At 46.8% G+C, this 13,932-nt stretch overlaps 1 protein-coding gene across 1 annotated transcript; it reads left to right on the forward strand.

Moving 5' to 3' along the window:
- The first annotated feature begins 4,159 nt into the window (after positions 1-4,159).
- Positions 4,160-13,932, forward strand: LOC132762158 (uncharacterized). Its single transcript, XM_060755118.2, has 4 exons — positions 4,160-4,298; positions 8,883-9,009; positions 12,338-12,535; positions 13,589-13,932. Exons 1-4 carry the CDS (start codon positions 4,218-4,220, stop codon positions 13,795-13,797), a joined length of 615 nt encoding a protein of 204 aa, XP_060611101.2. The 5' UTR covers positions 4,160-4,217; the 3' UTR covers positions 13,798-13,932.

The following is a 13,932-nucleotide window of genomic DNA, read 5'->3' on the forward strand; positions in this document are numbered from 1 at the left end:
ATGGTGGTGAGATCCAATTTCTCTCTTAAGTGATACGACGATCATCCTGAATCAATCTGTCAACCTTTTGCTTGTGAAACTCGGTGGTTGCTGTCACAGGACGTCCAACTCTTTGGTCACGCAAGTCAGATGTTCCCACCTCAACATCTTTAAACTTACTCCCCCAATGACGCACAGTACTCAGATCAACACAATCCTCATAAACAGCTTGCACTCTCTGATGAATCTCCTTTGGGTGGCTGCTATCAAGATTTCAATGACTGCATGTTGCTTAAGTTGCATTGACCGACTGTCTACGCAGAGTTCCACACTTCGTACTTTAACAACACAACTGTTCAATGCTAAGGCTTCCCACCAAAATGGAACTGTAGAGGCGAGTCTACTGAACAAGCCAGTACCTGCCGCATACCAGTACTGCCATCTGTTGAGGAGTAACGAAGGTGGAGGCATAACTTTTAATTCAGCCCTCATACACCAGTGTTTCTCAACCTTCCTAATGTCGTGACCCCTTAATGCAGTTCCTCATGTTGTGGTGACCCCCAACCATAAAATTATTTTCATTGCTACTTCACAATTGTTATTTTGCAACGGTTATGAATCGTCATGTAACTATCTGATATGCAGGATGTATTTTCATTGTTACAAACTGAACATAAAGCATAGTGATTGATCACAATAACAATATGTAATGATATATTGTGATTTTTTTATTTCTAATAACAAATAAATGAAATTTTGACTTCAAGCATGTCGTAACATGGGTAACTGTCTTAACTTGGCATGCAGAACTCCCATGACCAACAGAAAATATTGGCGAGGTTTGGGGAAAATAGTGGGAGACATGTGGGAGTTGCAGTAGCTCCTGCAATCAAAGAGCATTCTGAATCCCCCAACATGGGATTCAATCATACACAGAACTCCCATGACCAATAGATTCATCATAGGGTTGTTGTAGGTTTTTTCGGGCTATATGGCCATGGTCTAGAGGCATTCTCTCCTGACGTTTCGCCTGCATCTATGGCAAGCATCCTCAGAGGTAGTGAGGTCTATTGGAACTAGGAAAAGGGGTTTAAATATCTGTGGAATGACCAGGGTGAGACAAAGGACTCTTGTCTGCTGGAGCTAGGTGTGAATGTTTCAACTGACCACCTTGATTAGCATACAATGGCCTGACTGTGCCTGTGGCAAACTTTTGTTGAGAGGTAATTAGATGTCCCTGCCTCATCATAGATTCATAGATTCATCACTACGTTCATCTGGAGAGGCCCTGCTCGTGATCCCGCCTGCGTCGCAAGCACGTCTGGTGGGGACACGAGACAGGGCCTTTTCCGTGGTGGCCCCCCGTCTCTGGAACACCCCCCAAAAGTTCTTAGACAGGCCCCTACAGTGGCAGTCTTCAGAAAGAACTTGAAGACCTGGCTGTTCCGATGTGCCTTCCCCAATTAGGAAATCTCCAATACCAAGTCCCAGAAGCACCTTATTAGAATTAAGATTGCTGCACACTGCACAATGCACTTGCCCCACAATCCTTACACATCACCTGTCACATCAGCACTTTTTAATCCTGTACCCTTTACTCTGACCCGGCCCAGTTTTATCGTGTTTTGATGTATTGTTTATTGCTTGTTGTTTTGTTTTTAATACTGCTTGAATTGTTTTAATTTGCTTTAGGTGTATTGTTATGTGTGTTTTGAGACCTTGGCCTTTGTAAGCCGCATCGAATCCTTCGGGAGATGCTAGCGGGGTACAAATAAAGTTTAATAATAATAATAATAATCATCATCATCATCATAGTTTGTGGCAGTCACACAAAGTTTCTGGAGGAGAACAACTACTTTCAAAGTAAGAGCCTCACAATTAATCAGGAAATTGTTGCACACCAAGGCTGGGGTTGGCACCTTTGAACCTGTGAACACACCAATGTTCTTTATTAGAAAAGCAGTTTATTGAAGACTAAGATAGCAATAGCCAAAAAGGTAAAAAGCATTCAAACAAGTAATAATGAAATGTCCACAAAATAGTCAGTTGAGCAGTGCAATATAATCCAGTCAAAATCCAAGTCAGGAAACAGGAAGGTCCAAAAATCCAGTAAACAAATCCACAGGAGTAAAGTCTCAGTTCCAAAAGGTTGCAAGAACCAAAGTCCCTTGAAGGAACAGAAGCAAACTTGAACCAATAAATCCAAATGCAAAAGCTTGAAACCAAGATGAACAGCTTCCAGAAATCTCAGCATGATCATGAGTCCAAGGCAGACATACACAGGAATCTCAGCATGAACAGGAAGGTATGGATGTCAGGCATGAAGCAAAAGACATGGTTGTGCATGAAAACCAAACGTTGGACTCACTGAAGAGTATAGATTCATGGACCCTATATTTATTCAGAAAGCCATAGCAAAAGCATTCTGTTTCCCTTGGGAAACCTCTCCCTGACCCCTCTTTTCTCTCACTCTTGTGGAGCGCCTCTTGTGGGTTGCAGGGGTCTCGGGAAGTGAGTGGAGGTACTTTAAGTCCCATTATCCATGGTCCGCTCTCCTCCAAACCACAGCAGGAAATAGATTGAGTCATGGGGGCTCTGTGTGCCAAGTTTGGTCTTTATCTGTCTTTATTGGGGGCCACAGTGGTCTGTGGGAGCCAAAGGGGTTGAATGTACTACAAATCCATCATCCTTTGCCCGTCCTCCCCCATACCTCACCAGGACGTACAGGGGGTCATGGGGGTTATGTGTGCCAAGTTTGGTCCAGGTCTTTAGCTCGTGCAAGTATCTGGCCTGTGAAAGTGAGAGCCAATCAGAAAGCTGCCACATACACTTCCGCCCTCTGCATACACACATACAAACAAACAAACATTCACTTTTATTATATACTAGCCGTCCCCTGCCACGCGTTGCTGTGGCCCAGTCTGGTGATCTGGAAAATAAAGTAATGAGAAAGTGTTGGTTTCTAATATCTGTAATGTCTTTCTGCTTGTGGGTAAACAGTATTTCTTGTTGTTTCTTTGTCTGTGTTGATGTGGAGATTGTCTGGTTTGCCTACTCTGGAACATGCAACACATCATTGTCCTTCTTTAAGGGCCTCTTTCAAATCTAGGATACTATATCTGTGTGTGTGTGTGAGAATCATATCTATCAATCTATCTCTATGACTGGATGGCTCTTTGTCAGGAGGGCTCTGATTACATTTTCTTGCCCTGGTGAAGAGAGTTGGACTGGATGGCCTTAAGTATTTTCTGATGGTCATGGGGGTTCTGTGTGGGAAGTTTGTGTGTTTCAGAATGCTCTTTAATTGTAGTGAACTATAAATCCCAGTAACTACAAATCCCAAATGTCAAGGTCTATTTCCTTCAAACTCCATCTGTGTTCATATTTGGGCATATGGAATATTTGTGTCAAGTTTGGTCCAGGTCCATCATTGTTTGAGTCCACAGTGCTCTCTGAATGTAGGTGAACTACAACTCCCAAACTCAAGGTCAATGCCCACCAAACCCTTCCAGTGTGTTCTGTTGGTCATGGAAATCCTGTATGCCATGTTTGGTTCAATTCCATCACTGGTGGAGTTCAGAATGCTCTTTGATTGTAGATGAACTATAAATCCCAGCAGCTACAACTCCCAAATGTCAAGGTCTATTTCCCTTAAACTCCACCTGTGTTCATATTTGGGCATATGGAATATTCGTGCCAAGTTTGGTCCAGGTCCATCATTGTTTGAGTCCACAGTGCTCTCTGAATGTAGGTGAACTACAACTCCCAAACTCAAGGTCAATGCCCACCAAACCCTTCCAGTGTGTTCTGTTGGTCATGGAAGCCCTGTATGCCATGTTTGGTTCAATTCCATCATTGGTGGAGTTCAGAATGCTCTTTGATTGTAGGTAAACTATAAATCCCAGCAAGGACAATTCCCAAACACATATATAAACAAATATATACACACACATAAACACAGCAACGTGTGGCAGGGGATGGCTAGTCCTTAATAAAAATAGATTGAAAAGAAAAGGAGGCGTATTTTGCAACACGCCCTCCTTTGAGAAAAGTGTCTCTACCCAGGCTCGGCCCCTTTGGAACAGAGAGAGAGAGAGAGAGGCAAGGGGAACTCTGCCCATGCTCAGAGGCGCTGGGTCTGTGCCCGGGGTGTGTGGCGAGGCGACCAATTAGGAGGGCCTCCCTCCACCCCCTCCCCCGGGTGTTCTTCCTCTTTCAGTTTCACTTTCTGGGCGGAGATGGGGACTTGCGGCTGGCGCCGGGTCTGTTACTGGTTTTGCTTCCCCTTCATCTGGTTCTGGGACCTCTGCTGCAGAGCGGTCAGTATTATTGGAGGAGGAGGAGGAGGAGGAGGAGGAGGAGGAGGAGGAGGAGGAGGGCCGGGTGGACCCCTTTGCCCCCCTGAGCATGTGCAGAGAGCAAAGGCAGGGCAGGGCGGGGTGCGAAAGAGTGCCAAGCCAGGGGCGGGGGAGCTTTGCCCTGGTTTCCTGGGAGGAGGAAAGGGAAGTGGGAGCGGCGACCCCCGGGGTGGCCCTCCTGAGTGTGCCTCGCTTTCCCTTCTGTTGGAAACTGACCCCCCCCCCTCCGGACAAGGCTGCCTTGGCCGGAAATGCCCCCGGTGCCAAGTCCCGAGGCCGGAGCCTCCCTGGAGCGCCGGCCTGGCCTCCTTCTGCCTTTGGCTTTCTCTTTCGGGTTCCTGGAAGCAAGCCTCGCCTCCTGAGCAGAATTCAAGATACAGAACTTTATCGTGTCAGTGCAACCAGTCAATTATATTACATTTCTAACAGGACAAAGAAAAAAAAACCCAAAACCCCAAAACAGACAAAATACAAAATTTGCAAGCTTGGTAGTGGATTAAATGTCCTTTGACCAGTCTCTGGCCCCTTGGAGTGCCTCTGGTGTTGCCACAAGGAGGTCCTCCCTTGTGCATGTGGCAGGGCTCAGGGTGCATTGCAGCAGGTGGTCAGTGGTTTGCTCTTCTCCACACTCGCATGTCATGGACTCCACTTTGTAGCCCCATTTCTTGAGGTTGGCTCTGCATCTCGTGGTGCCAGAGCGCAGTCTGTTCAGCGCCTTCCAAGTCGCCCCGTCTTCTGCCTGCCCAGGGGGGAGTCTCTCATCTGGTATCAGCCATTGGTTGAGGTGCTGGGTTTGAGCCTGCCACTTTTGGACTCTCGCTTGCTGAGGTGAGTGTCTCTGTAGATCAGTGGTTCTCAACCTTGCTAATGCCGTGACCCCTTAATGCAGTTCCTTATGTTGGGTTGACCCCCAACCATAATATTGTTTTCGTTGCTACTTGATACCTGTCATTTTACTACTGTCATAAATCATAATGTAAATATCCGATATGCAGGATGGATTTTCATTCACTGGAGTAAATTGAGCACAAATACCCAATATGCCCAAATGTGAATGCTAGTGGGGTTGGGGGGGGGGGAGAGGATTGATTTTGTAATTTGGGAGTTGTAGTTGCTAGGATTTATAGTTCACCTATAATCAAAGAACATTCTGAACTCCACCAGCGATGGGTTTAAACTGAACCTGGCACACAGAACTCCCATGACCAACAGAAAGCCCTGGAAGGGTTTGGTGGGCATTGACCTTGAGTTTGGGAGTTGCAGTTCACCTACATCCAGAAGAGTACTGTGGATTCATGCAATGATTGATCTGGACCAAGCTTGGCACGAATACTCAATATGCCCAAATGTGAACACCAGTAGAGTCTGGGGAAATAGACCTTCACATTTGGGAGTTGTAGTTCTTGGGATTTACAGTTCACCTACAATCAAAGAGCATTCTGTACTCAACCAACAATAGAATTGGGTCAAACATCCTAACCGAATGCCAATGACGAACAGAAAATACTATGTATTGTCGAAGGCTTTCATGGCCGGAATCACTAGGTTCTTGTGGGTTTTTTCGGGCTGTAGGGCCATGTTCTAGAACCTAGAAAATACTATGTTTTCTGATGGTCTTTGGCGACCCCTTTGACACCCCTTCATGACCCCCTTAGGGGTCCCGACCCCTAGGTTGAGAAATACTGCTGTAGATCTTAGAAAACTATTTCTAGATTTAAGTCGTTGACGTGCTGGCTGGTACCCAAACAGGGGATGAGCTGGAGATGTCCCTGCCTTGGTCCTTTCACTATTGGCTGCTACTTCCCGGTGGATGTCAGGCGGTGCAATACCGGCTAAACAGTGTAATGTCTCCAGTGGTGTGGGGTGCAGACACCCTGTGATAATGCGGCATGTCACATTAAGAGCCACATCCACTGTTTTAGTGTGGTGAGATGTGTTCCACACTGGGCATGCAGACTCAGCAGCAGAGTAGCAAAGTGCAAGGGCAGATGTCTTCACTGTGTCTGGTTGTGATCCCCAGGTTGTGCCAGTCAGCTTTCGTATGATATTGTTTCTAGCTCCCACTTTTTGCTTGATGTTCAGGCAGTGCTTCTTGTAGGTCAGAGCACGGTCCAGAGTGACTCCCAGGTTTTTGGGTGCGCTGCAATGCTCCAGTGGGATACCTTCCTTTCCAGGTAATCATCCTCAGAGCTCGGGATTCTTGTCTGTTCTTGAGATGAAAGGCACATGTCTGTGTTTAAATGGATTAGGGATCAGCTGGTTTTCCCTGTAATAGGCAGTAAGAGTACCCGGAGCTTCGGAAAGCTTCTGTTCTACCATCTCAAAGCTGCCTGCTTGGGCAGTGATGGCACGATCATCAGCATCAGAACTTCTTGATTGATAATCTCCTATCAGGAGCGAACAGAAGACACAGTTCTCAAGTATTTTGGAAACATGAAGTTTAAAAACATGGCATGACACTCAATGTTGAAGGCTTTCCTGGCCGGAATCACTGGGTTGTTGTGAGTTTTTCAGGCTTCATGGCCATGGGTTGTTGTAGGTTTTTTCGGGCTATATGGCCATGTTCTAGAGGCATTCTCTCCTGACGTTTCGCCTGCATCTGTGGCAAGCATCCTCAGAGGTAGTGAGATCTGTTGGAACTAGGAAAAAGGGTTTATATATCTGTGGAATGACCAGGGTCAGACAAAGAACTCTTGTCTGCTGGAGCTAGGTGTGAATGTTTCAACTGACCACCTTGATTTGTATATAATGGCCTGGCAGTGCCTGGAGCAAACCTTTATTGAGAGGTGATTAGATGTCCTTGTTTGCTTCCTCTCTGTTGTTGTGCTGTTGTAATTTTAGAGTTTTTTAAATACTGGTAGCCATGTTCCAGCAGCATTCTCTCCTGACGTTTCGCCTGCATCTATGGGAGGCACCCTCAGAGGTTGAGAAGACTGTTGGAAACTAGGAAAATGGGGTTTATACACCTGGTTGTAATGCTCCATTTAGTTTTCTTGGCAAGAATAGAATCATAGAGTTGGAAGAGAACCCATGGGCCATCTAGTCCAACCCCCTGCCAAGAAGCAATTCTACAATCCTATGTCCAATGGCACACTTTTCATAGAATCATAGAATCAAAGAGTTGGAAGAGACCTCATGATCCAGTCCAACCCCATTCTGCCAAGAAGCAGGAATATTGCATTCAAATCACCCCTGACAGATGGCCACCCAGCCCCTGTTTCAAAGCTTCCAAAGAAGGAGCCTCCACCACACTCCGGGGCAGAGAGTTCCACTGCTGAATGGCTCTCACAGTCAGGAAGTTCTTCCTCATGTTCAGATGGAATCTCCTCTCTTGTAGTTTGAAGCCATTGTTCCATTGCGTCCTAGTCTCCAGGGAAGCAGAAAACAAGCTTGCTCCCTCCTCCTCCCTGTGGCTTCCTCTCACATATTTATACATGGCTATCATATCTCCTGAAGTGACTGGACTGACCTTGAGGGAGCTGGGGGTGGTGACGGCCGACAGGGAGCTCTGGCGTGGGCTGGTCCATGAGGTCACGAAGAGTCGGAGACGACTGAACGAATGAACAACAACAACAATCATATCTCCTCTCAGCCTTCTCTTCTTCAGGCTAAACATGCCCAGCTCCTTAAGCTGCTCCTCATAGGGCTTGTTCTCCAGACCCTTGATCATTTTAGCCGCCCTCTTCTGGACACATTCCAGCTTGTCAATATCTCTCTTGAATTGTGGTGCCCAGAATTGGACACAATATTCCAGGTGTGGTCTAACCAAAGCAGAAAAGAGCATGGGGAGCATGACTTCCCTAGATCTAGACACTAGGCTCCTCTTGATGCAGGCCAAAATCCCATTGGCTTTTTTTGCCGCCACATCACATTCCTGGCTCATGTTTAACTTGTTGTCCATGAGGACTCCAAGATCTTTTTCACACGTCCTGCTCTCGAGCCAGGCCTCATCGTCCCCCATTCTGTCTCTTTTTTTCTGCCTAAGTGGAGTCTCTTGCATTTGTCCCTGTTGAACTTCATTTTGTTAGTTTTGGCCAATCATAGAATCATAGAATCAAAGAGTTGGAAGAGACCTCCTGGGCCATCATCCAGTCCAACCCCATTCTGCCAAGAAGCAGGAATATTGCACTCAAATCACCCCTGACAGATGGCCATCCAGCACCTGCTTAAAAGCTTCCAAAGAAGGAGCCTCCACCACACTTCGGCGCAGAGAGTTGCACTGCTGAACGGCTCTCACAGTCAGGAAGTTCTTCCTCATGTTCAGATGGAATCTCCTCTCTTAAGATCATTTTGAATTCTGCTCCTGTCCTCTGGAATACTGGGGTGGTTTGCCATTGCCATTGGTCTGACCTCTCCTGTTGTCTCAACCCGTTCTTAACTAGGAGTCATTTGTAAGTCAGATGTTTGCAACTCGGGGACTGCCCATACTCATCTGGCTGGAGAGCCTGTGGCCTTGTCCTCCTTTGCAGGCGTTGAATGAGTCCTCCAACCCTGAGGCCAAAGGGATTCCTCGTGCCCCATGTAACCTCTGCTCCCCGCTTTCAGGCTGCATGTCTGCGCCGTTGCCTATGTCGTGGAGGGGAGGAAACGTGGCTGCTGGAAGAACCTCCGGAGGAGAGAGGAAGGCAGAAGTGGGAGAAGCAAAGAAGCTGCTGTATATGCATTGAAAAAGGTGGGTGAAATTATTGGTGTTAAGCAAATGCTTTTGGCATGGAAGGGTTCAGGGTTGGACTGAAACAATGGGCTAAGCTGTTTTGACAATAGCCCATCTTCCTTGAAAGCATGACATAAAGCAGAGATTTACAAACTGGCTTGCTTAGGCGATCCCTCGTTGTCTGAGTAAGATTGTCCTCTTAAGTGGTGAGTACACAGGTGACTGTGGAGCCAAACATGAACCAAACTTGGCACACAGAACTTCCATGACAAGCAGAAAATACTGGAAGGGTTTGGTGGGCATTGGCCTTGAGTTTTGGAGTTGTAGTTCACCTACATCCAGAGAGCACTATGGACTCAAACAACGATGGATCTGGCACGGATATTCAGTATGCCCTAATGTGACTATACTTAGCTGATCCCTCGTAGCCCGAGGATGATGTCCCTCCAAGTGTTGCGTCTTGGTGGTGGCTGTGGAGCCCTATTCTTGATCTGCATCTTCTTCCGCAGTGAGGGCATTGGTTTCCAGGTGGAAGGCGGTCTCGGTCAGTGTTGGCTTGATGTGCCTTCCTCTTGGCACATTTCTTCCTTTCGCCCTCCATTCGTGCCTCTTCAAATTGTGCAGCACTGCTGGTCACAGCTGACCTCCAGCTAGAGTGCTCAAGGACCAGGGCTTCCCAGTTCTCAGTGTCTATGCCAAAGATTTTGGCATAGGTTGGCTTTGAGTACATCTTTAAATGTCTTTTCCTGCCCTCCAACATTCTGTTTTGCGTTTTTGAGTTCAGAGTAGAGCAACTGCTTTGGGAGACGGTGATTTCTGGGCATTCAGACAATGTGGCTGGTCCAGCGGAGTTGATGGCGGAGGACCATTGCTTCAATGCTGGCTGTCTTTGCTTCTTCCAGCATGCTGACATTTGTCTGCCTGTCTTCCCAAGAGATTTGCAGGATTTTCCAGAGACAATGCTGATGGAATCGTTCCAGGAGTTGCATGTGACATAGAATCATAGAATCATAGAGCTGGAAGAGACCTCATGGGCCACCCAGTCCAACCCCATTCTGCCAAGAAGCAGGGCAATTGAATTCAAAGCACCCCCAACAGATGGTCAACTGCCTTCTTTCACCTGCGGCAGGCTAGACAGCTGGCCCTCTCCCTGTCCAGGGACGACCTAACTACGGTGATCCAGGCAACGGTCATCTCCAGACTGGACTACTGTAACGCCCTCTACATTGGCCTTCCTCTGTCGGTGATCCGGAAGCTCAAGTTGGTACAGAATGCAGCTGCTCGGCTTCTTGCAGGAATTCCGATGAGATGCTACATCACCCCAATCTTACTGCAGCTGCATTGGTTACCCATTGAGCACCGGATCACTTTCAAAGGGATGGGACTCACCTTGAAGGCCTTGCATGGTCTGGGGCCGATGTACCTGAGGGACCGCCTCACCCCTTACCAGCCCCAGAGATCCCTCCATTCTGAGGACCAAGATCTATTGGAAATTCCCAGTGTCAAGACCTTGCGTCTAACAGCAACCAGGCGCAGAGCCTTCACAGCAGTGGCACCATCACTCTGGAATACTCTGCCACCTGAAGTCTGTGCCTTGCGGGACTTACCAGCTTTCCGCAGGGCATGTAAGACATACCTGTTTCAACAGGCTTTTAATGTTTGATATTGCTGTTTATAAATTGTTTTAAATTGTGTTAGATTTTAGCCATTCTTGTAAGCCGCTCCGAGCCCCAGGGGAGTGGCAGCATAGAAGTTCAAATAATAAATAAATAAATAAATAAATAAATAAATGCCCCCAGAGAAGGAGCCTCCACCACACTCCAGGGCAGAGAGTTCCACTGCTGAACGGCTCTCACAGTCAGGAAGTTCTTCCTGATGTTCAGATGGAATCTCCTCTCTTGTAGTTTGAAGCTATTGTGCCATGTCCTAACCTCCAGAGCAGCAGAAAACAAGCTTTCTCCTTCCTCCCTGTGACTTCCTCTCACATATTTATACATGGCTATCATGTCTCCTCTCAGCCGTCTCTTCTCCAGGGTAAACATGCCTGGCTCTTTAAGCCGCTCCTCATAGGACTTGTTCTCCGACTAAGATGATCAAGGGTCTGGAGAACAAGCCCTATGAGGAGCACTTAAACAGCTGGGCATGTTTAGCCTGTAGATAGTCCATGTTTTGCAGGTGTATAGCAGGATTAGGAGGACAATAGCTTTATAAACAAGCACCTTGGTCTCCCTATGGATGTCCTGGTCTACAGACACGTTGTAGCCATCTTAACTGTAGTTTGGGAAGGCCAGCCCCCAATGGTAGAGTTTGCAAAAGGCCCTGCTGATACACTACATTTCCCACAATGCATGTCTGCTCAGTAGCCAAATGATGGCTGAAGGACCCAAAAATAGCTGTCTGTAGCAGTCTTTGTCTAAATATAAAATAGATTGATTGAATATACAAAGGAGTCTAAAGAAAGCAAGCAATAAACAACTTTTGCAAAGCCAAGAGAACATAAACTGCTTTATAAAAACAATCCTTTTACTTTGGCCTGATTGCCATGAACAAGGCCCTGGGATAGCCAGCCACAGCCAGCCAGCTAGCCCATTACAGTCAGTAAGTAAGTAATGATAAAATAAAATGATGGATTGCATCTGCAAACAGGAATAAACGGATGGATGTGTCTTGAGGGTCCCCTCCAGCTCAGTAGAGGAAGCAAATGGATGTCAGGAGAGTTTGGATGGTGCCTTTCTGCCCAGAAGAAGGGGGTCAGTCTAGATGTCCTTTGATGGGGTCTCTATAATTTCTGTTCTCCACCAAATTAACACAGTTTGTGCCACACAAACAAAGTTTCTGGAGGAGAATGACTACTTTCAAAGTAAAGACCTCCCAGTGAAACAGGAAATAACACTTTCAAACCAGGAACAGATTTTCTTTATTATGAAAAATGTTTTTTTTATAAAATCTTTGAAAATTTACCAAAAATCCATGGATAAGTCAAAGGTTATGAAATTTGGTGAGCTAACAGTGGTCCATGTGTTCTACCACTGTAGCAAGTTTAATCAGAATTGGTCTAAAAACGAAGGAGGGAGAATTCCCTCAATTTTCCTCAGTGCCAGGACTGTTTTTCCCTACTGCACATGCGCATCTGCATTAAGAAATTGATTCAGAAGTTTTTGGAAGTTTCGGAACGTTTTAAAAAAATATTCAGAAGTGGTTTTAGAATTGAACCAACAGTGCCCTCTACTTCCGAACTCAGTTTTGAACCTTTTTTTTGGTTCATTTGAGGCCAATGTAGATGCAAGAGAATGTTTTCCTTCACCTTCTTCTCTTCTCTTCTCTTCTCTTCTTTTTCCTTCTCCAGAGCTCCCCATCAAGGTCCATGTCACTGGGCAGACTGCTGGTTGTGAGAATAAGTTCTTAATGAAGGTCTCCGACTACCTTTCCGGTAATTTTATCCATCTCAAGAACGATGATTTCTCTGCCCACTTCCTGCTGATCTTCTGCCCGGTGGTTTCTCGGGTGGGCACCGACATGCAGAACGCTGTGGCAGATCTCAGTGGTAAGTCCAGCAAACCTCTCTCCCTTTGAAGCAGTTAGTATTAAAATTAATTAAGAAAGAAGATAGCGTCGGTTTGGAAGGAATCGGTTAAGCCGCGGATACAGAGGTCCGATGGGCCCCAATATCCGCGGATTAAGGGATCGAAGTTCCATGCCCTCCTGGGACGCCTCTAGAGCATCCCAACCGAGCCAGTGGGGCTTTGTAGTTCAGGGTAGAAAAGGTTCATAGTTGGAGTCAGGAAAGGGCACAATGTATCATGCAGAGCTGAAAGTTAGGAAAAAGGATTTTTTTGTTAGGGGTTTGCTACAAAGTGGCCAAGGGAGCCTGAAAGGGGAAAAAATAGTTCCTTGTTGAGCTGTTGCTGGTGCCACTGTCTGTTGATAATTGGTCAGTTCATGCACCTAGGACCCTGCTGTGGTCAGATCAATTTGAAGGCAGGGGTTTCCATGTTTTGCAAAATAAGACCTCGCCAACCCTCCCGCATTTCCTCCTTGGGATCAGTATCTGGATATATTTGCATTGAGAGGGCGGTGAAGCACGGGTGGAGAAACAGACTTCGGGTGTTTGTAGCAAATCTGCAGAAAAGAATGCCATAAGGCCTGAGCCGGGCATACAGTGGCTTATTGTTATTATTATTATTATTATTATTATTTATTAACTATATTTATACCCCACTCTTCTCACCCCAAAGGGGACTCAGAGTGGCTTACTGTAGCCAACAGCAAACAGTTGCCCAGGGGACGCCTGGATGATTTGATGTTTTTATCATCCTTGTGGGAGGCTTCTCTCATGTCCCCGCATGAGGAGCTGGAGCTGGTAGAGGGAGCTCATCCGCCTCGCCCCAGATTCGAACCTGCGACCTGTCAGTCTTCAGTCCTGCCGGCACAGGGGTTTAACCCACTGCGCCACTGGGGGCTCTCTGAGGGGTGAGAAGGCTGGAATATAAATACTGTAAATAAATAATAATAATAATAAATAGCCCCTGAATTGGAAGTCATAGGAAAGGTTTCCCCACCAACCCCTTGATGGTCTGCGTTGTGCATCTCCTTCCAGGTGAGACGAAGGTCATCTTGGTGATGCTGCACCATATACCGAAGGAGAGCAACCGCTTTGTGGACCCCTACCTGCAGGCGCATCACCCAGCCGTGGTGCGCACCGTCCATGCTTGCTACACACTCGACGATGGCCTTTTCACCTGCCAGGTGAACGAGGAGGCTGTGAACACTGTGGCTGAAGTCCTCAAATACCACTGCACAGGGTGAGGGGAGCCCCATGATCTTGGGGTCTGATGGGCATAGGAGAACGGCCATGGGTCTCTGGCATCCACATATGTTACCACTCATGTCTTGAAAACTATATCTATATCTGTATCTAATAAAAGTGACCGTATGTGTGTA

The sequence above is a fragment of the Anolis sagrei genome, chromosome 1, assembly GCF_037176765.1.
Source record: "Anolis sagrei isolate rAnoSag1 chromosome 1, rAnoSag1.mat, whole genome shotgun sequence".
Classification (NCBI taxonomy): domain Eukaryota; kingdom Metazoa; phylum Chordata; class Lepidosauria; order Squamata; family Dactyloidae; genus Anolis; species Anolis sagrei.